Source organism: Oryzias latipes, chromosome 10 (assembly GCF_053564925.1).
Source record: "Oryzias latipes strain Hd-rR chromosome 10, Olatipes_Hd-rR_3.1".
Taxonomy (NCBI): domain Eukaryota; kingdom Metazoa; phylum Chordata; class Actinopteri; order Beloniformes; family Adrianichthyidae; genus Oryzias; species Oryzias latipes.
The window spans coordinates 26,076,174-26,103,437 of NC_136246.1; the positions used below are offsets into that span (position 1 = coordinate 26,076,174).

The 27,264-nt window shown below is 38.3% G+C and overlaps 1 protein-coding gene across 1 annotated transcript in view; it reads left to right on the forward strand.

Annotated features, from left to right (window-relative positions):
- Positions 1 to 27,264, forward strand: part of tenm1 (teneurin transmembrane protein 1) — a 212,735-nt gene that overhangs the window by 77,905 nt on the left and 107,566 nt on the right. The window contains exon 6 of the mRNA XM_011480413.4: positions 14,392 to 14,565. Within this exon, the coding sequence (XP_011478715.1) occupies positions 14,392 to 14,565 (174 nt within the window). The remainder of the gene's footprint in view (positions 1 to 14,391; positions 14,566 to 27,264) is intronic.

A 27,264-nucleotide genomic window follows, 5' to 3' on the forward strand; every position in this document is an offset into this window, starting at 1 on the left:
ATGGACTTAATGCCTTTCTCTGGGGGGGGGGGGGGTTGAAACAGAGGCCACCAGCTGATGAGGTTCAGTCATTACATAATAATTCAGTTCAGTTGAATGGATTAATTAACAGCCACCAACAGAAAAAGAATGGACGAAACATTTACCTTGGTGCTTCCGCCCTTTTTCATTTTCATCAAATAAGTGCGACATTTCCGCTGAATATATTGAGTGCGAGTTTGCCCCTCATTAAATTAACTTTTTTTTTCTTTATTAAAGCTTAATTGCTTTAATCATAATTGAATAAATACATATAGTGTTCAGAATATGATAATGGATTTTCCTCTATTCCAAATAGAATCTAATCAGCTGCATATTTTTCCTCAGCACTTAGACAGGCACTTGTTTATATTTACATATCTACACAATAAAAGCCCATCAAGTTGATTTACATTCAGGTTTTTCACATCCATCTTGCATTAGCCATTCAACACAAACTATTTTATTAATTGATGAATGCTGCAACTTTATTAAATGAAAAAAAAAAAGCTTTTTATTTTTCCTTTTGACTTTTTTGCAGGTGATAAGATTATAAGCAGGCTTCTGCATTTTCATGAAACAAAAAAAACAAAGACATTTTGTACTCTCAATTTATTTTGGAGTGAAAAAAAATAAATAAATAGAAAATAAATGAATAAAATAAAAGCAGAGATTTGTTTTCTTGTTCCCTGGACTTTTAATTCTTTGGTTTTAAATTTTCGGACCTTTTAAATTATGTAGGCAGATAAATGTCTCATACATTTTTTATTCTAAGTGTGCTGAATGTCAAGTACCGGACAATTTTTTATCTCACAAAAGCTTTTAACTCAGAGTCTTTGCAGCGCTAAAAAAACATCAGCAAAGAAAAAATTAGGGAAAAAAACAACAAAGCGAATGCCTGCCTGAAACGAAACATTTCAAAAGGTTGGCAGTGTTCATCTCCCTTGTTTAAAATGAGTTTTGAGTGCAGTTGTGCACATGCCATAGTGTTTACATTTTTCTTTGGACATTTTGCATTTATGCTCGATTTAGCTTGTAACTGATCTTACATGTGCAGCAAAAGCACAGTGGCCACTGCTGCCAAAAAAAAGAAAAATCAGGTATTCCATCCATCATTTCAGCTTCTTCAAATACATTCAGAGAATGATAACACACATGAGAAAACAATATTATGTCCTATATTAAAATATCCTATTAACACAACAATGGAAACAATGCATGATTGCTGAGATGATGCTAAGTGATTGCAGAATCTGCCCTCTGTTGTGATTAGGGAAAGCAGTCCTGCTCGTTCTTCGCTGCCCTCTTTCGTCTCCTCCCATATCCCCTGGTGTTGCAAAGGCTGTGAATAGCTTTGTTAATTTGTTTATCCCCCAAAGTACCCCTCCCTCCTGCAGTTGTAGCTTGTTATTAAGCACAACACGGCCATCAGATATGAGGAGCAAGCGTGATAGCGAGCAGGCCTTAAAGGAGAGGTAGAGGACAGATTAAGATTGCATCTGTAATCAGGAAAATTATTCCCATCTACGGCTCATCCTGTAACTCATTTAAAGATTTTATGCTCATTTAAGGCACTGGAAATTTGGTCCTTCGCTTAAAGAAATCTTTTTGAAAAATATTTATTGCATTGATTAAGGTCTTTTTTTAACAGTTATAGTCCCCAATTGTTCTAACAAATGGAATAGAGGAGGATTGGAGGTTTCATTTATGAACAATAATCATCTCTATGGCAACAGGGAGACGCTTCTGACGCAAGGGAGATGAGCAAATCAGCAGCACCATGCAATCCAATAATCGGCTCCAAATCACATTCCAGCCAGTTGCACTCACAGAGAAACAGACAGTTTGAACTATATGCATCGCTCCAGGGAGGCTGTTGGTTTCAGTCAGGCTGAATTCAGGACTTTTATGCCTTTTTGTCATTTCATCAACTGTTCGGTTTTAACGAGTCACTCTGAAGACGTATTCTAACAGAGGTCAGACATGGGTCTCTTTCGAGTGGTGGACATTTTTAAGTGCTGCTAGTAGTTTATGAACACATTCTTTGATAAGAGGATAATTTAAAACCTCAAAAAAAAAAAGATGCAGGCACAAGTATTTTTTTTTTCCTTTTAGTCCTCTGCTAAGTAAAAAGCTCACACTGTCCATGGCCAACCTAGTTTGAGGTAATTCTAGTGATTGGCAACATTTCTGCAGTATTTATTTTCTAATTTCATTAGCATGTTATTTAGAAAATAAAAGATTATCTGATCTTAGTGACAAGTGAAATCCCTAAATGTTCAAAAAAGAAAAAAGAAAAAAATAAACAACTTTTGGTGAAGGACCCAAGCAGCTTGGTGGCAGAAACTTCAACATTCAATCACTACACTTTAACATGACAAAACCAAAGGAGCAATAAAAGAGTGACCAAGCAGATGACCTGACAAGGAAGAACTAAATACACTGAGGACAATTAGCTGAAATCAAGACAGCTGTGGATGATTGGCAACCTAAACATGGTGTGACTAACAGTGGGGGGGACAACTCAAACCCAAAAAACATAACAGAGAAAAGCAAATCCAATAGCATAATCCTCACACAAATCTAACTATGGCTGCTCAAAAGCAGTGCTTTTTAACATGTCTGGACTTTAGATTGGAGAAAAGTTGTTTAACAAAATACAAGTAAAGATGCCAATTCCTTTTTTTTTCCACTATCTTAAGTATAAGTTAGTTTAAATGGCATAATAAACTGAACAATAAGAACTTAATCTGTGATTAAGAAAAACAAACGATTAAACCTTTAAGGATTCCACCCACCACATAACGGTTTTAGCTAGATAGGAGTTTTTTTTGTCGCGTTCTCTTAATCTGTGTTTCTCCTCCAAACGTCTTAGATGGGCTTTCCTGTCTCAAAGTGCCAGGCAGATTATAGTGCATCATAACCGTTGTGCTTGTTCTTTGTTATTATGTGTTGTTCTGCACCCTTGCTGTGGAGTTAGGGAAATGTCATCTTTAAGCTAAGAGGCACAGTACTTACAATGTAAAACAGATCCGAAGAAATGCACTGTCATCGTCTGTTGTTTAAGAAAGGCTAAAAAAAAGTTTAAATTGTAATGTGAGTGTCAAGACTGAATTTTTGAATGAGAAAAGCAGACTGAAGGGAAGAAATCAGCCTGAATGATCTTAAAGACCCACTCCAACCATTTCTTTTTAAAAATTTCAGAGGTGGTATTTTAATTATGATCATTTGAGCTGTGTCATTTTCTGGCACATAATTGCGGTAGTAGTTCATTAGAAATTCCCTTTTGTGTTGTGAGTGGGACCATTGATGGGATGTAAGACCGCCCCCTCATCCCGTTACCCATCTGTTTATGTGCTCTTCCGCTCCCTCACCTACTTTACAGCCCCTTACCCCAGCCTAACTGGTATGACCAAAATGGTGAGCAAAGTTGGAGCTTATCAGCCATAGAGGTTTTTGCGAGATGCATCAGAATAGAGCGGAGCAGGGAGCTAGTGGTCTGCTTCCACGCTACACCTACAAGCTTTTTTTCAAAGCCATTTTTTCATCTGCTTCTGATTCACAATGATTTGAATAAAGAAAAACTCAGAAATGCAATATTAAGCTTCATTTTCCAAATATATGTCCATCATCAGAAAAAATGTGTCAAGAAATTGATGAAAACAACAAAAACATAATTTTCATTGGATAAGATAATCTAAAAGCAGGATTTAATTCATGATAAGTAAATAATAATTATAGTGCTGAATGATGTTATCATTCTGGGAACGTTAAGATAACCGACCAAACTGCATCACTGAAATAAAAGTTATTTCTTATTAGGCCAGCTTGTGTTTTATCAGATTTGAGCATAAACAATGAAGTTTCCTTTATGGGTTCTGTTCCTGCTGTGGATGCATTATTAAGCAAACACTGAACTGCTATTTATTTAATTTTTGAAAGAACAAATCAGGCCATTTCTGATTAAGGAATGTGATAACTCCACACACACACACACACACACTGCTGATCTTTGTGGCGGCTCAAAATCAGGACTGAAGCACTCAAAATGAATATCAGCAAAGAAACAATTATTTCAATTAGATTGAAAGACAAGATTTTTACAATAATTAATTTTTTATGTTAATTTTTATTATATCAGTTGTTTTGATTTCATTAGAGCTCAAATTTTACATTTATATTGAAATATCTTTTAAATTGGCATGTAGGCAGTTACAGGGTGAACTAGAGAACTCGTCCTCTTTCTCCTCCTGCCTTGTCGTATCTTTTCGGCACGTCGTTGGGTCGGATCAATAAAACTAACGACAATAGATGTCTCATCTTTATATGTGTATGGACAGATCTGAAGCATCTGCTAATTTTTACTCAACTATTGCTGTCAAACTACCGTCCTCTGTGCATCACAGTGATTCATGGCTGAAGCTATTTTACTGACAAAGCTAATTATTATATTATTATTATATTCTTTTAATGAAAGAAAAAAAATGGTAACTGTAAACTGACCAAAGTAATATTAAATAAAATTCATTCTGGGTTAAAACAACAGTTTCAGCCATGATCGTTTTATTATTATTTTTTAAGTATTTTGTGATGAGAAAGTTCAAAAGATTCTCATTGGATAATTTTCCTTACTTTTCATGTAATATTTTTTCCCAGATTTACCTTCTTTCAGTGACTTTTATGTTTTCTATTTTCATTACCAGGATTATCTCGCCTGCATTTTATGTGGAGAAAAAACATCTGCTTGTGAGTTATTCAGGGGAAAAAACAGACACTTTGAACTTCTAGGGTTGATGTGATGTGTGCACGTTATTGAATTCATTCATTCAGTCTGCATACAGCGAGACTGCAATCTGTTTCAGTGACAGGTAGGAGGCAGGGGGTCGGTGGCTGTGCACAGGGGTAATGTCAAAGGGTCAGATGAGTCGGCTGACGGCTGTCGAAATGAAGCTGTTTAGGTGCTGATTCTCTGCAGCTCTAATGAAATGTTACCTTCCATCACTTATTTAAACAGGTGGTTGCCTATTGTCTGGGATCAGCGGTGATCATCCTCATTGTTCAGTTCTGTCAAGGAGGGCAACTGGCAACCAATTATCTACTCAGCAAGGCTGAGTGGGTAAGACTAGCTGCTGCAACTTGTTTTCAGTGGAGACTGGAATCCATTAGGAGCGTTTTGGCTCGACACAGTCCAGTTAGACACCAAAACACTGCTGCACACAATGTACCCGCCAAACGACAGCTACTGTGCAATATGCAACCGTTTTTATCATCTTTGTTTTAACAGATGTATTTGCATAACTGCATTTTTTTAACTTCTGAGTTGCTGCACAGTTCTTGTTTGCATACGTGGGTGTATGGAGATACATGTGCGAATAGTTTAATATCTGCAAACAGCTTATTAGTGTCAGATTTTGCTGTTCTTTTTTTAAGTATTGGCAATTTATTTCTAGGCTTGAAATCCTCTGCATCTGATTTTAAAACATCATGTTGTTTTAATCTTTTTTTTCTCGTAAAATTATGCAAAACTATTCAGCATGATGGGGAACTGTCAGGACAGAATGTTCTTTTTCTCCCAAACCACATTAATCCAAAGTGCAAACCTTTTTTTTAATCAGTGCTTGAAGAAAAAAATCTAAAATTTTACATTTCTTTTGGATGTTTCTATATTTTTTTTATAAAGTTGCCAATCTAAATTCCCTGTATTTTTTTTCTAAATTTAAACATGGACATTACATGTGCATATGCTTGTAAAGCTTTGCATGACTTTGAGATTAAAATCGAGTGTGTGTGTCTGAGTACGTGCGTGTGAAACTGCCTCCTTTCAGCTGCCTGCTTCATGCCTCATTGGTGTTTATATTGATTGATCCAGTTTCTTTTTGTTTCCACTCCTCTGTTTTGGTCGTCTGATGTAGCTCTAAGAAACCTGCTGGCCTTTGCTAAAACTCCTCTAACTGCTAAAATACCCTTTGGTAAAATGGCGTTAAATGGCTCCACAGACCCTGGTCAGAAAGCTCTGAATGGTGAGGGAGCCCTTTGGTAAAATGTCTCCAGAAGGTCAGCAAGACTTTGAGAGAATAGCCTCAATACCTCCAATAGTTCAGCAGACATGTTTGTGCTTGCACAGAAACACACGGCATCACATTTGGACACTCTTTTTACTCCGTTAAGCTACGGACACACCGGGCCTGTGATGCACGTTGAAGAATGCGCTGAACGCGGGTTCTTGAACGCTCTTTTGGCATACAGTGTTCACAGTGGACTGTCGCTACCTGATACTAGCCCATAAACTCACAATTGGAAGGGGCTTGGTGCGAAATTCAGACGCAGTGCAAATCTCGCTATCTTGTTCAAGGCTTTTCCTTTCACAGCTCTATTCCGATAAATGAAAGACTTGGTGTCATATAATTCCAGCCGTGTAAAGACAGCAATCGTTCATTTCTCATCAATGTTGATGTTTACAACCGGTTAGTACTTGCATGATTCAAAAAAGGACACCGCCCATACGTGACTGCCAAATCCGAGTCCCCTTTTGATCAAAGTTGAACTGTTTCATGAAATAGCAGTCAGAAATTCCATTGGTTGAACTCCCAGGACGCAGTGAATGAACGCTCGATTTGTATGAAGATCCCGAGAACAGACTTAAAAACTTGAGTAGCGACGCGTGAACACAAGAATTCTGAATGCAAAGGCCAGAAAAAACAGGATCTTTTCATTGAAAGTGGCCACTTGAACACGCCGGTGTGAACGTAGCATGAAACTCCCTTTTCCAGCATAAACGCACTGACACAACCAAAACTCACATATTGAGCTGTACAGTCTGCGACAGGCAGTTGTGAGTCTGTGTTAGTCTGCAGAGACATAACATGCCCTGCTCATTCAGCACCGCTCTTTGTGATTTTTGATATGACAGCTTAACGAAAGAAGGCACATCGGTTGGATGGCGAGTGGGAGACAGACAGAAGGACAGGGAGATTGAGACGGAAAGGTGGAGGAAGTGTAATCAGAAGTAAGAGAACAATGGAGGAAAGGCTTAAGCAGAAATCTGTGATCTTTTTGGGCTTGATTTGCTGTCATTGACATGACTGAGGAGATAACTGTGACAGTGGGCTTTACCAGAATAATAAACACAGGGTAAATCTCATCATTCAAGAGAAGCGGAAAGTGCCACCACCTCCACTCTTACTTTATCCCTCTTTCTGTCATTTTATTCTTTTATCCAAATAAGGCTCTCTATTCTAGATTAGCAAGGTCAAAACGATGAGTCCCCGAGCTTTTGGGGATTGAGGCGTTGGACCATGGCACCGCTCACTCTGTCTGCTGCGCTCTAGAAAATGTCAGCGGAAACACACTCATGCACGCAAACAGACACACTTAAACACAAATGACAGCAGTATTAATCGCTTTTGAAGAGGTGGTGGAGGGGGGTAAGAGAAACATTTAAAGACCCATATTTTGACTGAGTCAAGCCAGGGTCGACAGCTGAAGAGAAAGGAGGGCAGGGCAGGTGGATCCCCCCCCCCCCCCCCCCCAGGGTCTCACTTTGGACGCAGATTTGTTTTATTGGTTGTGAAACCCCTCTCCTTCACTCTCCTTCACACTGGTGATACACATTTGTCTTACTCACGCTATTACCCCCATTCTCCCCCCTTTCTTGCTCTGGCTTTCATCTCCCTCTGTCTTTCTCCCGTCCCTCAGATGTTTGGGCTTAGCTAGAGGCTGACACAGCTATGCAGAACTTGGATGAGCAATTGCCTTTACTGTATATGCTAAACTACACTCTAAATCCGATGACTGATGTTCTTGAAAGCGTTTGCTGCTGGGCAAAGCAGGCTGTAGTCTTTGGTTGTCAGAGAGAATATAGTCGGCCGTTAGCTATATGTCTACAAGCGAGAAGAAAACTCAGCAATCAGGCCTGGGTGTGTTTCCGCTTCTGTGAAAGTATTGATAAATCATTTTTTACTGACTGCAGTGCTACCTTGGCTGTAATGATTATTGATAGGACTGTATATCTCGAGTTAATCTTCCCCATTGTGCCCTGTGGGGCAAGCCTAGGACTTAGTAGTAGTGTAGCACCAAATAGGAATGCACACAAACAGGTTGGTGCATGCACACACACGACATTTTTTTTTCTACCCTTTCTCTCACTCAAAGTGTGAAATCTAATCATCACTGGAGCCCACAATCATTTCTATCTATTCTTGAGGCACACTCATGCCCAACAACAACAATAAAATCTGCAGCAGCGTCTGTGAGCTAGCATTACCGACTCAAAGGTCATGCTTTTAAAGACCCACTCCAACAACAATAGTGTTTTCTGTGTTTTTAACATGTTTTTGGAGCATTTTTCTCATGATGGAGGACAAATTGTATATAAAGGAATTTAAGATTAAAACTGCATGTGGAAGTTAAAAAATGTGGTGATTTAGGAGCAGACGAAAAAAATGCTGTTTTAAAAAAGAGCGAACTTGTGATGTAAAAAATACGCTGGGTGGGCCACAAGCTCCCACCTCTGCTCCAATTTGATGCATCCATTTGCAAACAAAGTTTGTTTTCCTGGCATCTGACTCAAAATGTTTCTGCTTGATTGCTTAAATATTGCTCGCCATTTCGTTGCACTGGTAATGACAGCTCGGGTTGTGAGTCAACTCAGAGGCAACTTTTCCTAACCCCTTTAACCCTAACTCCTGCTGCTCTGCAGACCCAATTTTTTTTTTTTTTTTTTGCCTAAAATGGCATAATCAAAATAATTAAAAAGCACCAGGAATGCTTTTTCAATAGATTAAAAGATGATTTGAGTGGGACTTTAAAATCTGCCCATAAAAAAGGGGTATAAAGAGGTGCAAGGCTGTACAATTGCTTTTTTCTCTGTGGCTGGCGTCCTCCCACGTAGGGTTGACAAAAAGTAGATGTCCTCTCAGCAGCTCTGCTGACTTTATTCACATTTGCAGCACTTGGATTTGTGTGCAGTTTAAGTTAAAGGCATATCAAGCACTTTTTCCTTTTAATGGTTAACTGACTCAGACGTTCCCGATCTTGCACTCTTTCCCTCAGCCTGCTTCATCCTCAACACACACATCTCGGCGGGGTAGCCGACAGCAAGGGTACAGCCAGAGCCCCCCCTCCTCCTCTACACAGCAGCCATCCTATTACCTCTGGCAGTCATCTCACTGTCAAACTAATCAATGATTCATGTATGCGAGGGCCTCAGCCTGTTAGCTCCCTGCACTGCTGCTCATTGTCGCCACTCTGCTGCTTCTCCTTCCCCGGTTATAATGACTGGACTCACTCTTAGTCCGCCTCTAATGTGTGATGGTTCTGTGAGTTTTTCGTCAAAGCACGAGGGAGAAAGGCGGACGAAGGGAGAGAGGGAGATGGATGGACGGGCATGACAAAAAGAAGGGGGAGAGTGCAGGCTCCCGCTGTGCACATGCTGCTCTCATAACTGGCTGCATGCTGGGTCTAAGTGTGTTTCTGTGTGACTGTGTACAGACTGTACGTGTCCACAGAGGGGACAAAAAAAAAAAGCATCAGAGTTACAAAGTTAAACCAACTTTTTCCCGCTGTCCTTTGTTAAAATATGAGGGGTATAACAATTCATTTTTACAACAACTTAGTTCATATCATAATCTGTGGTTGCTGATACGATTCATAGTTAATATTGTTTCATTTTGGTCCACCCAATTCCCTCACCTAAAATTGATACAGGACATCTTCAGCCAAAAATTCAAGTAGTGTGACTCAAAGATAAATACATAAAGACAAGTCCATTCAAATTTTTGATCTATAAAGTTCAGCCCACTATTATTTTTCCACATAAAAAGGATGCCTTGATCATTTTCTTTTGCTGACATCTCATGTGTGTTGGCCACTGTGATGGGCCCTACCATGCCTCAGTACTGTTCATGCCCGGTAATTTCCAATATTGATGTCATTGATTTATTTCTTTTGAAACAAATTCTTTTTTGTTATAGGCTGATTCAATTTGATTAACAACTTGCCTCAGACAGATCGATCTGGTTGGACTCATCCGTTAAGTCGGCTAATTGTTACACCCCCCCAAAAAAAAATCAGTTTGTCTGTTCGTCTCATTTTTCCGTGACTAGATGAGCAAATATGTCAGCAATAAACCAGCAGCTGTTGTTTTTTTTTATTAAAATAGTGTGTTATTTTGAGTTCCAAGAAGTCCTTTCCAGCATTATATTGGAATTACAGCTTTATTCGATAGTTTGGCCCATATCGCTAAAGGAAGATTAAAAATCAGAGCCCACATCAACGGCCTGCTCTGGATTAAATCACGCCTATGTGGGAGTTCTACCTCCCATCTCTTTTAATATTTTTGTTTATACTGAGTTTCATATTTGGCTTTTTATTAAAGTAGACAGAGCCTATTCAGTTGCTCAATTGAACATTTCATAGTCAAGGTCTACTCACAAACATGCATTGAAGTTTTTCACAATAAAGCAACCTAACATAACAATATCGCTTTTCAATAACAAAGCCCCCTTTGGTGTATTTAAGACATTGTGAGTGGTGCTTTATCCATAATATTTCCAAGGTTAGATCAAGAGTTAAAAAACAAAAAGATAAAAAATAAAAAAACAAGCAGACTTAGTGGTTGCTCAGCTTTTTACCTACTCATGCTGCGTTTTCATAGCATCCAAGCAAGTTGTCTATCATGCAGGTCCTTCAGCTGCAAATCACTTCTAGCAACTTATACGAATCTTTGATTTCTGCAATCTTGTTGAATTATCTTGGACAATAAATGTATGGCCAAGCATTAATGAACTGTAATCTGAAAATTATACCTTAGTCACATGAATGCGTTAAAGGAAGTGCAGGTGTGTCTTTCAGTTCCCTAGAGGCTCGTGCGGCCACCTTAAGGGACGTCATGAAAATGGAACATACAACTGTTGTTTGTGTGGTATTTGTGGATAAGTTACAAAAACTAATGACGTGTGGTGATGCAGTCATGGGGTGCCCTCACTCTGAAGTCTAGTCATTAGTGAGGTGCACCTACTGACTCCTTACTGTCCATGCACAAATGCTGCAGGCGCGGGGTGTTCAGGTGATAAATAAGTGCCGTACGATGTCCACAAAAACTTCACTCTGATTGTCACTCTGACTGTTAGAAATTTCCTAATTTCTAACAGTCAGGTTGCAAGCACTTGTCATTTGTGCATGAACAGTAATAACGGAGCCATTGTGGGGTGCCCAGATTTTGGGGCAGTTGACAGAATGAAACATTCATACGGTGTGCCTGCACCTCACCCACTTCACTTACCCTTACCCCGGATTTACACTGGTCCGTCTGGTGTGCTTCTCCGTTCTGTTGCGTGGGGAGTCTGTTTCACAATGTTTCACGTAAGCTATCAGGCCCCATGCCCGCTCCCTTCTCGCTGAGTCCTTGTAAAATGGACATTTTGTGTCATAGAAAGATGAATGTTTTTGTTCTTCCAAAAATAAACTTTTATTGTCCATCGCAAAAATGGAAACTGGTGTTAACGTGTGTAATTGGGCGGGCATGTCACCTTAATACAATTTTAAAAAGTTTTATTTTAAAAGTACAACGAAGGTTTTTCTTTTGAAACACAAACCTGTTTTCTGATATTTTGATGCGACATTGATGTGTCAATGGACTTGAAAGAGAACTCCTCTGTAATGCTTGCGCTGCGGTGCAGAGAGGCGGATGTCAGACGCAGACACAATGGAAGCAACGTAAACATTCCGATTGATTAATGAACTTTTTGTGTGTGTATGTGTGTCAACGCAATGCAACACAGACGGACCACAGATGGACCAGTGGAAATCAGCCTCTAAGTGTTTTGCCACTACCTGTCGCCTGCAACATGCCTGTAAAAAAAATATACATGAACATTTTCGCCCAACGGCTCACCGGGTCTTAATAAAAAAGCTTGTCCCACACAGATTTGCCCATTTTTGCTCGTAGACACCCCGTATCCACCTGTAAGGGCAGTTGTGACTAAAGCATTAGTCAAGTGGAGACTAACGTGTCCTTGTCATGCATTGTCATGCAGGTTTTTGCCTTCATCTTGCTTCTGTGTGCATGCGTGTGCTCAGACCTCTGTATTTATGGATGCTAAGTGTTTTAGCTAAAGGTTAACAGCCATCAAACACGAGAGTGATTAGCTGTAGAAGTAGAGTCCGAAGGGCTTTTGAGAAGGTGTGGAGTGCAGGGGAGGAGAAGGTAGGAGAGGCGGTGAGGACTGTTGCTGCGGGGTCATAGCAGAAATGGAGATGCGTGAGGGGTGTTGGAGAACAAAGTCAGGAAAAAAAGCAATTTGAGCGAAAGGAAGCGAATGAAATGTGCCACATGAGAGACTTAATAGTAGAAATGCTAAATGTCTCCGTTTTGGAATAGCTTGTCAAACCAAAGTGAGAAGTCTTTGAGAGTAAATTATAAAATTGTAATAAGCTGTTCCACTCAAGTGGAAAACACAAGGAAGTACAAACAGTGATGATGAACTCCAACTTCCATTTGAAGATGAAAACTTATATTTTACATTTAATCCTAATGAAGGGAGTTCAAAAAATGCTTTAGCTTAAATGGAAATGTATGACGGATTGACTCTCAAACGAATGTATTTAAATTTAAATTTCTCTCTTATCGTAGTCAATGTTTTTATATCTAAACTTATTTTTGCCAGCATTTTCCTATCTGCTAATGACGCCGTTCATGCAGTCCTAGACAGTCAGAATGGATTTTGTTGTAAACTAAACCGTAACAATTTATGTACAATCAAATAATTTGGGTGGTTGTTATTCATGGCATTTTCAGAGTTTCTTTTTCCTTTTCTTTTTTTCATTACAACTAATTTCACAGCTATATATTAATAAGAAGATCCCTGACCTGGATCTGAAAAAACAAAATTAGGAAACCTACAGTAAAGGTACTGCTAATCGAGTGAAAGACACATGCTTGTCCATGTCTGGCCTTTTTACAGCTGACAGTTCAATTAGCGGGAAGTAAATGATGCATAGCACCTCTCATGTGGCCCTGGTAATCGGCAGTGTTCTGCTTTGAAGGGCTTGTGTTGTGCATGAGTGGACAGCAAAACTAACAGTGACTACTCAGAAGTTTTAAAATGTATGATTTGCTGGTCCCAGTGCATGACAAAATGTAGCCAGGGACCTCTGAGTTCTGTGTTGAGTTGTTTGAGAAAACAGCACCTTTTCCTGCCTGGGCTTTCATGGATGGAAACTGCAAATGGCTTTGAACTATCTAGAGTTTTAATTAGACATTCCTCATCAACTGGGGGATTGACTGTGTAGGCGTTTGCGAAGGGGCGTCTGTAGCAAGAGGCATGAAAACAACCAGCATTAAAGGCCTATGCGGTATGCGTGTAATACTGCAATGGTTGTCCTGTATAGCTTTTGATTTGTTTTTCCTAGCAGCTATTTTGTGCAAGCGCTGGTAAGCTTGCATTGAGAGCTTTTTCCGGGTGTCGGCAATCAGCAGACAGAGAAGACATTGAAGATGTTTGAAGTCTTTAGAAGTTTCCTACCTTGATCTGCATGCAGCGCCCATCCTCTGACTGCCACCAGCACATCACAACTTTACCATTTGAGTCTTTGCTCTTGTTTGATGTTCCAAATGTGTCAGGAGGGGGAAAAAGTGCAATGAAGTATTTCATTTGCTTTGTTCTTCCCAGTAGCCAAGGCATATAACCTTTTCAGATCCTATCAAGGTAAAAACTAAACAAAAAGAAAAAACAAATATTATTAAAACAAGCAGATTTATTCCTATGCGAGTACGCGTCATGATTGGTCAGACGAAGGTGAGCATTTTGCTTCACCGAACACCTTGCAAGACACTAATTAATTTCTTAAATAGGCAGATGTTAGAGTTTTTTTTCTTATTTAATTGCATGTTGGGATTGTTGTCGTAGTAAACTGTTTTATGAGTAGCAGGGGGGAATCCAGTATCCTCCCATAGCCTTTGTTGTTTAAAAGCCCCATATGGATTGTGAATCGGCAGCAGCTTTCAAAGCATCATTAGTCATGCATAAAAGACTGTGTTAATGCTTTAATACCAGCCCTGGGCTCAGGCTCTGAAGATCTGCCTTAATTGCTCACCTCTGATACGTTCTGTGGTCACGTGCACTCGTTGAACGGCACATATGTGTGACATTGTTTGTGCGCAAATGTGTTCTCTCTGCATTTGCTAATTGTCTATCGCTTGCTGGCACTAATAAGCACATAAAAAGAGTGAGTGCTGTTAGATGGGCATTAAACGAGGCTGAGACACACCCACTCTGCCTGCCTTGAATAATGATCTTTTATCTCCGCTTTCCTTCTCCCTTTGGCTGTCACGCTTCGTGTGTGTGTGTGTGTTTGGCGTGTGTGCGTGTGCAGCCGTCCACCTGTTAGGTCTGACCTGGCATCTGCGGCACAATGAGAGCCAGCTGTACGAAAACGGCCTGAGCTCAGCGGACCATCAGCAGGAAGACCAAGGCAGAAGCAGTCCTACCAGCTCTATCCACCTGCTGGACACACTCAACCCTGAAAACACGTACAGTGGGGACAGAGGTGAGTCGTGCACGCTGTACTGACAGATGTTTTACACTCATGAAACTGTGGTTTAAAATCTGTAATTAAACATTGAACATTGAATATCAGGTTTCTTTTTTATTTATTTTTTTTGTTAAAATGACATTTCCAAATTACACTTTTTATTTATTTATATTTTTTTAATCATATTATAATTTATTACCATATTATTGTAAATAGCTACTAAATGAAAAAAAAGCAAATAGAATTAAACCAAAAAGTATTTTTGTAAATCAGAACCTCTTATTTCTCAGAGCAGGTTTGAACAAATCTTTTGGGGTCTTTTATTTTGAAGGCATATTGCTTTGACAGTTGTAAAAAAAGTGAAAATAGTCCAACAAAAACTGCTTCCTTACATGAATGATGAATGGAAATTTATGGCCGTACCTGCTGAAATAATCTTGTATTTTCAGTCAGTATCCATCTGTAAAGGATTAGATTTTGCTGCTGAGTGACCTGCAGGGCAGGAATGTTAGGGAAAGACGCAGGGATGTAGATCATAAAGACTGTGAATGATTGATAAAGCTCTTGTCGATGGCTCTGAGACGCCTGTTGGGTTCTTTTTGTTTTTGTTGGACTTGTGTAAAAGCAAAGGCTACTAAATGACTCACACTTTCGTTTAAAAACTCAGCATAATGAGTCTTAAATGGCTGATAAATGAAGAGAGCTTGGAGGAAAATAACATGGATGAATAAATAAAAGTTCATGAGTAATAGGAATGGAAGGATAAAAGTTATGCGAGCTAAAGTTGGTTGAGTTGATCAACGACACCCGTCAGTTGGTCAGAGATCATAATAAGGTAGTTGAGAGTTGATCTTGAATTATATTTAAAATCATGTTTGTACAAACTGCGGAACATCAGAGATTACTTCTAAATTTTATTTAAAGTTATTCTTCCCTTTACGATGTGACTTTCTCTGAACTGTGTTACAAGACTTCTATATTACTTTTAAGTTACTTACTGAGTAATATCTGCATTTTCAAAATTGTAACTGATAGATGTAAGACAGAGAATAATTAGAGGAGCAAGTATCAACTTATGACAGTTTGGTCGATAAAAAGTGGAAAACTATGTCCTAAAAAAAGATATATTGGTTCTTTGGAAAATGAATAAATAAATAAACTTATTGTTGCATAAAAATGAAATCAAAGTGTTTAGATCGGAAATAGTGAGTCTGTAATTTAAGTCAAAATGGTTGTAAAAAGTTTATACTGACTAAAGACATTGTTTGTTTGTTTTTTATGGCATTTTTATTATAAATAAGAGTTTCTTGTTGCTGAAAGACAAAATCACATTTTGGCTGTCGTAATGTATGATTTACAAAACATGTAATAAGTAAAATTATTTTTAAAAATAACTAAAAACCAATTAAAAATGTGTTTGTTTGTCTTTTTGCAATACCAGAAAATATTCGTTATAGTATTTGTTACGTTTGCAAATAGCCACTCCAATCACTGACATTGACTGCATTTAGATTATTTAAAAATTAAAAGGTATGGTCATTGCTATGGAAATATGTTGTTAGGGTTTTTATGATACCTTTAGGATTATTTCTGTAACATAAGCGAAACATCAGGACACCATAGTGTTGTTGTTTTTTTTGTGTAACTAATAATGTTTTTTGCTGTAAAACATGGCTACTACAATAGACAATGGCTAAACAACTAAAATGCATCTCATCATGCGCATCATTTAAACTTGTTTGCATTACCGGCTGTTGATCCACTATGTTTTCTCTTGTTTTTATTGGACTGACCTCTGATCTGCATGGACCTGCACCACTTTACATGCTTCTTTTCACATGAGTTGATGTTTTGTTAGCTTCTGCCTCTTCCACAAAACTAGCACAGACTCCATCTGTTTTTGCTGTTTCAGGCTTCATTGTTAGAGTCATAAAGATCTAAAGGACATTTCCTTATAATACTAACCAACTTAATGTCAACTGCAGTAAGACAGGGCAGCGGACAGAGTCACTAATTAGGAAATGATCAGTTAGCAGTTGTTTAACAATCAAAGGCAGCTAGACAACTTTGCTGTTAGCGGGTTATTTGCGCTTATTACAAGCCTGTTAATAAGAAGCATACTGCTGCAAAATTTCTCATATATGCTCAATGATAGCACTGAGACCGTCTGTTGGGTTCTGTTTTTCCTTTCATCTCATTATGGTTAATGACCATTGTTTGACTCGTGTAAAAGCTGAGACTACTAAATGACTCACGCTGACTGATGTCGTTTAAAGCTGCAGCACAAAGAGTCTGAAATGGCTGCTAACAGAATACTAAGTTAATCATTTCAGGCCTCATTTTTTTATAATAATAGGAATAGGCTTAACAAAGCAAGGCCTGAATGAATCTGTTCCACGAAAAACATGGAGAAAATTATGGTCACAGTCTATTCTAGTTGAAAATGCCACATGCCCCCACCTTACATCGAAGACACTTCTTGGTTTTGTTCTTAAAATACGTTTTTTTTTTTTGTTTTGTTTTTTTTGTCCTTTTGACATTTGAGTTCATTTTCCATAATTTAATAGACTAATTTAGTGTATTTGTCTACTTGTTATCTTTGAATTTCTTAAAATGCATAAACATTCAGTTTTTCCAAAAGCTTCAAGGTTAGAATAAAAAAAGGTTTGTATTTTCAATAAAATTGCTTCCTTTTTCATCAATAACGCAAACTTCAGTTTTCATCATTTTGAACATTTCTTTCCCTCAATTGTTGATTTAAAGTTTGGAATCCGTACCACAGAGTATCTACAAAATGCGGTGATTTTGTCCAATTGATGTGTGATACACAGCTGGGATATCGTCAACTTAGGTGTTGGATAAGTAACTTAATAATTCTGGCTCCTCTACATGTCAGTTTATGACATTAAAAAATGTACGTTCCATTTTCTACAAAAGTTTTAAAAGGATTTTAGCTAATGATATTGGATCTTGGAGTGGACGTTATAATTAGTTTATCATTATAATTATTCCTTTTTAAATCTGTTATTCAGAGATTTGTTTAGTTTATCATCTGATTTGACCAGTCAGTCGTTTTTGGTAGAGATCGGCCGCAATGTTCAAACAGCACTGAATTGAACATGAATCTTTTCATGAATCATTAATGCTTTGCTGCTGTAAACAGCCCATTTTACACTGTATAGGCAGTTTTTCCTTAGATTGTTTTATAGTTTGCTGTGACCCCTTGTTGTTAAATTCTTCTCTAAAAACTTTTTCCATTGGTCTCATTTCCATAGTTTAGAATTCACTGTTGGACCTGGAAGATTGCACTGTGTACATCCGAAATTGATTTGTTAAAACATTTATGTTGAAGTCATGCAAACCTTCTTGCCTTAAACATCACAGTTAAAGTGAATTACTGATCAACCAATAGTTTTGTTTGTTTGTTTGTTTGCTTTTTGGAAGCCATAACTTAAGATGAGCAAATATCATGGTGCCAGCTAAATTTTAGGTTAAGCTTATATCTCAGAAAATTGTATCACCTTTCTCTCTCTATGAAATAAGAAAAAAATAACTTAAACAATAATCTTAAAAAATGGTAAAAAAAAAAAAAAAAAAAAAAAAAAAAAATCATAGGCTAAATAATATTTTGGTACACTTTTTGTTTTAATTAAAAAAAATAATGATAATAATTATTTTGCAGCTCCACCCCAGAAACAAAAGCTTACAATGTTTTGTTGTTGTGCAGGTTTTCTGACTTGTTGCAGGAAAAAGGTCTTTGGGGGTCAGAGTCAGAGTTTGGGCTATTTAAAGACCAACTCCTATGAAAATTGTGTTTTTAACATGTTCATTTTACTCATTTTGGAGGTCATGCATTAAGAAAATTAGGATTAAAACTGCATTTCTGACTATTTCTTTAGTCAAATATTGGTGATTCAGAAGCAGATAAAACAATGCGTTTAGAAAAAGCCCCTAGCAGTGACGTATGAGCAGTCGGTGGATCACAAGCTCCCTGCTCAGCTCGGCTCCATTCCAATGCATCCTTTTTTTTTTTTTTGTCTCCGTCGGTCATGTTGACCATGGATGACGAGTCCTAGCTCTCATCTTGGCTAATAACTCTAGCGAGGCTGGAGTGTCCTCTCCAGGGTTGCGAGAGTGGCCGGACACTAGCCAGGGTGATGTAGTACGGAGGACAAGCTATGGCTTCAGAGATGGGACAACATCGGGCGTGTTCAGGGTGGTATGGCTGTAATGCATCCACTGGTGTCTCCTTTTTCCTCGTCTGAGCTGGCATCTGGCTCTAAGATGGTTTAGTGGGTAACTCCAATGTTGATTACCATTTTAGTTGCACCAGTAATGTTACAATGGGGGTGTGAGGGGCTGGAAGATAGCGGGAGATTGTGTAAACAAAGAGATGTTGGCAAATGAGGGAAGGGCTAATGAGGTCCTTTTTTATTTTGCCTAAAATGTCAAAACCATAATCAAAAGACCATCAGAAATGATTTTAAATCGACCGAAAAGTGATTGGAGTACAACTTTAAGCAGAATTTTTGTCTCGCTTGGTGAAAAGTAGTAGTTCTGCTTATTCCTCCACAGACAGACCTTTTCTCTTCTGAAAGTTTCTTATTTTAAATAAACCGAGCAATTGTGGTGTTGGGGAGAAGCCAGTTAAACATTTTCTTAAATGGCCGGTCCATGACTGGAAAATCTTATCTCCATTCTACCTACTCTTAACCAAACAGGAAAAACCTGACATCAGTTTAAACCTATGATACAGGATATTACTTGTGAGAGTTTTTGTTTATGGAGTCAAGCAGGAGGCAGAAGCCTCCATACTTGTTTTGACTGACAGATACACCAGAAGCTGTCAGAGGCCGGGACCAGCACTCTCTGCCAAACTGCAGCCGACAGCAATTCAGTCAACGCGGGGCAACTATTCTTGATGAATCCTCACATTCGAAGGATTAACACTCTCATCAGTGGCTAAAGCCTCCGTTGAATGTTCAAGGGTCAGGGAATTTACTTCTGAGTGTTGCATCACCACAATCTATTGTTTCAACTCTCATTGCTTGATGTGCTTGATGAAAGCCGGAAAATAAAAATGGGCAAGGCTAAGCCGGTGATGCAGGGGGGGGTTTAGATTAATAAAATTGGCACGGTGGAGGTGGTCCCCTGGCAGGGGAGGGCCGGAGAGATTAGAGATTAGGCTGTAATCCAGTGTGGCAGATTATCATGCTCATCCTGCTGTACCCATCACCTCTCACACCAAGAGACCACACAATCCCCAAGATTACACCACAAAGGATGGTGAAAGGAAGCTGCAGGGAGTAAAGGATAAACCATGTCATGGTAGAAAGAGAAAGAAGTGAAAATGGTGGGTGGAGAGCGGAGTGACTGACAGATGCAAGAGGCAGAAAGACAAGATAGAAAACAGCTGAAAGTGAAACGATTTTATGTCATCAAACATCCCACATTGGAAGGAATTCTTTTGAGTCATTGGCAGAACAGAGAAAAATGCTGTACATTGTTCTTCAGTTATTTTCAAATTATGATTTTATTTTCAAATGCAGCGGCTAAAATAGCAGGATTATGAAGACAGCGGTGGAGACTGACAGCAGGCGGATAGTTATCAGTTTCTGCTCGTCTCTAACATGATTGCACAGCAGGGAGAGATGAAGCAAGTTTGATGGAATGAGTGGAGAGACCTCGTATTGTTCAGGTATTTTTAGCTTTTTATTTCAACATCAATGCTAGGAAGATTGGCTCTCTCTCAGAGTTATTATCTCTGCTTCATGTGTTGCTTCTCTCCTGAAATAAGAATTCTAATCTATCTTAAAAGGCAGCCTGCACCTCTGTGCTGGATACTAATTGACATGTTGTGTCAACTGCGTATGGCGAGTGTCTCGTCAACTCTTTTTGGCGTTGGGTTTTATGTTCTTTCTGTTATCTTCCCTGCAGTTTCCAGGGATCACCAGCACCCCATCTCATCTCTTCACACATAAAAGCTTTTCTAATTAGTGCTACATTAATAACCACTCATCCTATCATAATCAACCTTTGGTTGATGAGTTGATGTCTTTTTTTGTGTGTTTCTTCATCTGACACGTATTAATAAGGGCATGTAGGCAAGACCAGACACACTCACGTACACACACACATATACATATATATATATATATATATATATATATATATATATATATATATATATATATAGGCCTGCACAATATACCACAAATTTATCATTATCGCAATATCCAGCTCTGCAATATCCCAAAAGATGACAAAAATCGCAATAAATCATAAACCTTAAATGAAGCATTTAACGAATCAAATAAATCCCTATATGCATTTGACCAATCGGATGGACACCTTCACGTTGTTGACCAATCGAATGGAGCTCTATTATGTTAGATGTTTGTCACCTATGTCGAAGAGGGTAATTTGGAGTATAATTTTTAAACTGTTGCAATGAAATCAGAATAATGTTTTTGGCTATTTCGCTATTTGTTTATATGCCACAAATTATATCGTTATCGCAATATTAATCTCTAATATTGCATGTCACAAGTTTTCCTCTTATCGTGTAGTCCTAATATATATATATATATATATATATATATATATATATATACTTCGAAGATGAAAGCACAGCAGCCCTGAAAAAAAAATACAGCCAGTGTGTTCCTTGGCCTGATGAAGTACTTCAGAGTTTAGGAGTTATATTTCACCCTACGTGGCACGCAGAGTGTATTAATAACATGAAATGATGCAAAGTGACATACAGTAGAAGCACATATTGCCTCATTAGAATGTGAAGTTGATGAAAAACTGAGCTTGTGGGACACCATCTGAGCCCATGTGATGATTGTAGAAACCATGGTATATAAGCAGAGTTACTGCCAAAGTGTTTTCATCCTATCTGATGCTGTGGTTAGAAATGGTGTGTAGATGGATGGAATGTGACACAGACAGAAAGGGGGGAAGGAGGGGGGGTGCTCTTAAAGAGCACATCAATATTCCAGACTGTGTGCAGAGAGAGTGAAAAGGAGTGAGGCCAAGCAGTGTGCACGTGCGCACAGAAAGAGGGAATATGCAAGTTGTTTGTGCGCACACCAGGAAACCAATTGTGTGTGTGTGCGCAGGCCTGTGCACGTGTGGAAATGCTGATGGACCCGTCGCTGTTACAGCAGTCCCATTGATTTTTCTCACGCTGGGATACAGTCTCAGGAACCAACACATGCACACGGATGGACGTAAACACACATGCACACAGAATATGGATCATTTAGTAAACTCACTGCTCCAATGCTTCAAGTTGAGAAAGCCTAACAGCAATAACATGTTTGTCTGCAACTTAGCCTGCATCCAAAACAAGCGGCTGAACAGAATTTTAAGCTCCAGCTTGTAGCTATACTGTATATGGCCCAGCATTTTAAACAACATGCTTCATTTTTATTTTTAACATTTAAGAAGAGTGCACGTCTCTTCTGCTTAGAAGCCTCAAAACAATTATGGACCTTTTTTTTGTCTTTTGATAAAAGATACAGAAGGACAAATCCTATATTATTTGGTTTTAGTGGCGCTGAGGGATTAACAGGAAAACAGGAACATTTTCACAGTTAAATATAGATATTGAAAAATATTGAATACTTTCAAACTAAATTTAGCATTTACAAAAGTTTCAGTCTGCTTCATCCTTAAATGCTTTTAAATTGACAGCCCAATCTTTGGAAAATGTTCCCAGTGGTCTTTTAATCATGATTATGCCATTTTAGCCAAAATGTAAAAAAAAAGGATTTCAGTGTAATTTTTTAACTTAATTTTTTTTAAAATTGGAATTAATGTGCATATATGACCGATATATAAATTGTTCATCACTTAAGAAAAGGTAGATTTCTGAGTATATATATATATATATATATATATATATATATATATATATATATATATATATATATATATATATATATATATATATATATATAATACAATGTTAAAATAAATGTTAACTATAATTGTCTATATATATATAGTGTATCACATTGTTTTTGTGTTGTGGTTTTTTCTTCATTCCTTTATTGCATTGCTATGACAAAACAGAGAATATTGGGTTGACAGTCAATGGAATCACAGGCTGGAGGTGAATTGAAATGAAAGAAAATGGAATGCCTTTGTTATTTTTTTAATCCTGTCATTTCATTAATTATTTAAAAAAAGGGAGTAGCGATACGCACTCATAAATGTTAAAATATGGAAACATAAAAAATGTGAATATGCCAGATTTAGTCTTACAAGATGATATTTTATTTGTGCCCACTTTCAGGCGGTTGACTTTTAGAAAATGAAGGCATAATAGGATTAAACAGTCTTAAAACCAGACAAAAGATGTAAAAAAAAAAAAAAAAAAGAAAATACTGAAAGTAGATTATGTTAAAATAAAAATGTGAACAGCAAACACTATGTAAAATGTATTAGCTTAGTTAAGTGAAACTGTAACATGCCATTTCATAACCAAGGTCACACAGTCCGTCATACAGAAAATACAAAAAATATCAAAACAATGCAAAAATGAAATCACTTCAAATAAGTCCATTGAGTAGCTTACATGTGCATTCTAAGAGTTTACCATCTAATTTCATTAGTATGTATTTATTTGGGAGGTTTCTTTTTTTTAATCAAAAATGAACATCAATAAATGGTGTCTGCCTCTAGGGTTGAATAGTGGAATGGTCTGGAACAATCTGCCTCCTATTGTGGTCTTGGGAGTTGTGGGAACAATAACAAACCTCTCAGAAACTGGGAACAGAAAGATCCTTTTGGCAAATATAAAAAAATACAATGTTAACTATAATTGTCTATTAGATTTATAGAACAAACAACAATATTTATTGTTGTGTACAAATGGACCTTCAAGCTCATGTTTCTAAAACGTAGAAAAATGCAAAACTTCCTTACTACATGCCTGCCATTTAAAATAAAACAAACCCGTCCCTTTTCCCTCTGTTGACATGTACACCCAATGACTACAGGCATGAAAGCATGACTGAAATTTTAAAGATATAGCTTGGCTTTGCGGTGAAGAAACAGTATACAGTAAACCCTCGTTTTTCGCGGGGGTTACGTTCCAAAAAGAAACCGTGATAGGCAAAATCCGTGAAGTTGAAAACCTTTATATTTTTTTACAATTATTATAAAATTAAGACTCTATTATACATTGAAAAGAAATACCAAACCATTTTACAGGCTCGAGCATTTGTTTCACAAATAAAACTACTTTAGAAACGTTTTTTTCAACAAATAACTTCTGTACTGTACTGTCAAATAATAATTTTAATCATCAATGTGAACAGAAGGCTTCAAATTGCGGAGATTAGCCCCGCCCACCGCATACCGAGTAATTGGATTAAACGGGAGAAAATTTAAAATGATTATGAAAAAAATACAAAGTACAGTCGGACAAATAGTGACTCAGGTGTATTTAAATTATACTACCTTAATTATACTAGCTTTTTAAATTATACTACCTTTTTGTTTGCATTTATGCTACATGTCTTTTTTTTCCCCCTCTGCTTGCTGTCAGTTGCTATGGTGAGAAACAAATTTCCCACGTGTGGGATCAATAAAGTACTTCTGATTCTGATTTACTGCTCTTCAGACTTCAGACTGAGCCGCTGCATCCTGACTCCGCTCTGCAGTGTTTTCTTCTTTTGAAGCCCGCGGTGCAGGTGTGTTTGTTCGGGGGAAGAACATAGTGATAGGCAGTTGTTGTCGCTTTTTTTCTATGGGTTTTAAAGAAACTCGAAATTGCAATATAATTTGTACGTACATAATGTAAATTTGGCAAGCTGTTTTACGTACGTGTACATATTGAACTGCAACGTTATTGACGCACAGGTAGAGAAGAAGCAGAGTGACTTTTTAGCTAATCAGAATGAAGAACACAATGCACGATGCAAATCCGTGAGGTAGCGAAACCGTGAAAAGTAAACCGCGTTATAGCGAGGGATCACTGTAAATGCATAAAATTTCAAATTGTTGTTGTTCAGCTTTCGGCATATCCCTTCAGGCATATCCCACATCGTATCAGTTTTCACTGATTTGCACAGGTGGTTTGGCAGAGATTTTTACGCCAGATGTCCTTCCTGAAGCAACTTAAAGTAAATTATTCAGGCTGGGGACCGGCACAGGGGGACCCAGACCTTTGTGGCTGCCATAGTTAAACAGTAGTGTGAAGGATCTTCACACTGGATGAAGCTCAATGCACCACCAGAAATGAACGCTGGAGCTGAGGAAGAGGAGCCGAGAGCTGAGGCGACGACTTGGGCTGCTAAGGACTTTACATTAACCCCTCTGACGTAGCTATTTTCGCAATTTTTTATTTTATTGGTTGTTTACGTGTCAGAAACGGAACTGCCCCCTTTCATCTGGTCTGTGATCAGCCTGTTATTTATTTGTGTTTGTGTCACTCATACACGCAACCAACTGAGCCATCCAGTCGCTATATATTAAAAAAAAGGTTTATAAATAATTAAATAAAATACAAAAAAATAAAATTATGGAAAAAAAAAGGAAATAACATTTGTCTGTTTAAACTACTTATTTGTTGCATTTTTCATGAAATACAATTTGCAATAATGATTATTTGCCTTGTTTTTATTGAAAAATTAACTTAAATGTCTACATCCAATCATCTGTCCCTCTGTAATGTGTCTAAATAACCTGTCCAAGAAGCCCTGTCCCATTAGACTGCTTTGGTTCTATCCCCCAAGGGATCTGCCCATGTGTTTCTTACAAGCTTTACTACATTTTAATAACAAAAATAATTATAAAAAATAAAAAATACTTAGTTACTTTATCTCAGTGTCGAATTGTAAAGATCAAGTGAAATTTTCTGCAAATTTACCGCCAATAAGTAACAACATTTGAAAATCTGCTGGCATATGTGCCGAGGTCATAACCCAAGGCCTGATTGTGGAAGGTGAGAAGGAATGGTGGAAGTAATGGAAGGCCCCAAGGCCGAGAGCGTTATCCTCTCCTTACTCTGAGTGACACTCATTAGACTCCACAGTATAGAAGGGAAACTGAAAGCTTATTAAGCCCCTCTGCTCAAAGGGACCCTAATTGAAAAAAGTAATTGTAAAGACCTTGCCCATTGTGATATTTTTATTCATCCTGGGGCAAACTCAATCTCTCCTGCTTGTGGAACACTATTAATGTTGTCCGCACCAATATGTGTGCGATTTGCCGCCATGCAGTGTGAACTATCTCCATCCTAGTCCCCCCCGTTCATCACCAGGACCCCGCCTGCTCCTTAGGTTCATTCTCTGCATTACAATTTGAAGGATCATAGCATTAATTGCAAAGACACTTTTGTTCCGTAGAAAATAGATTACAGGTGTAATTGTTTTACCTGAATAACCCGTAGGCAAGAGAAATTAATTAGACCTTGTGTCCCTAGTCCTAATGTGGTTAATTTCCTTCACTGGCCTGGCTAGCATATCCCCCCCCCCACACACACACACACATTCATGACAGACAAACGGTTTGGGCAGGAAAACCTATTCCCACTTTTAGAGTTCACATGAGAGATGAAGGATAAAAATATGGAGCATTAGCCATTAAAACTGGGAGAGGTTAAGAGTTCAGACCTGAAATCATTCTGATCCTGATAAACCGTGACCTGGAAAGCTTTTAACGGCTAATTAAACCAAATAACCGAAATAAAACGGCATGTACACATGTTTACATGTTGAATGCGAATGGTGTCAAACCATAAAGCCCCTTCGGCCAGTGTGCTTGGATGATGCGGCATCATTATAATAATGAGCCATATTTAGGCCTTAGCAAGCCAGTCGGCTAATGATTTATCATTTCCATCAAAACCACATTATGCTCGATGGTGGACATGAATAAACGGAGCAATATTTAAATCAGCGCTTTAAACAAGCCAGAGATTTTAAAATAAACATTTTGTGTTCTCTTTTTACTGCCTACTAATGATGGAAAACACAAGAGGAAATTTATGCAATTCTATTTATCTGTTATTTTCTTTAAAGTATCTAACAGTAGTGTGAATTTTAAGCTGTTTTTCCCCTAAAGTCATGGCGAGATGGTAAAGTGTGAAACCTTCTTTTTTGCATGTTTATTTACGCTTGCATTCATTTGTCTGCCAAGGGGAAATAAACAGATCTGCTGCCATGAAGGGTCCTTTCACGGGATGATCTCAGGTATTGTGCTCAGGGACAGAGGTGGCCCCTGACTGACAGCGGGGATCTGGGCAGCTCATTGAGGCCAGGAGGAGCCCTGATACTGACACTTTAGTCTCGGTTTACTGGATTTATTTTTACTGAAGGTTGCGGGATTACTCTTCACAGATGAGACAGAAGAAGAAAGAAAAAAAAACATCTCTTGCATCACAAACTTCAAATGGACACTGCCACTCCTTCCAGAGGCATGGTCCTATTATCTCTTGTTTTCCTCCCTTTGCCTTTAACTCCTCCACCCCCCTGCCTTCTTCTTTGCCATCCACCCCTGTGGCTGACCCGAGAGCCACTTTATGTCCCCTTGTTGCATCAGGCGTAGAGGTGCTGTACAGTAATTAGCATCAGAAGGACCTGCTTGCTCATGTGCCCGCCAGCCTGTCAGTCAGCTTGGAAGTGTTCTGCCAACTGCCATGGCCTGTTCATGCTCTATTCATCCAGTCAGGGATAAAAGGCGGATTTCCTCAGGACA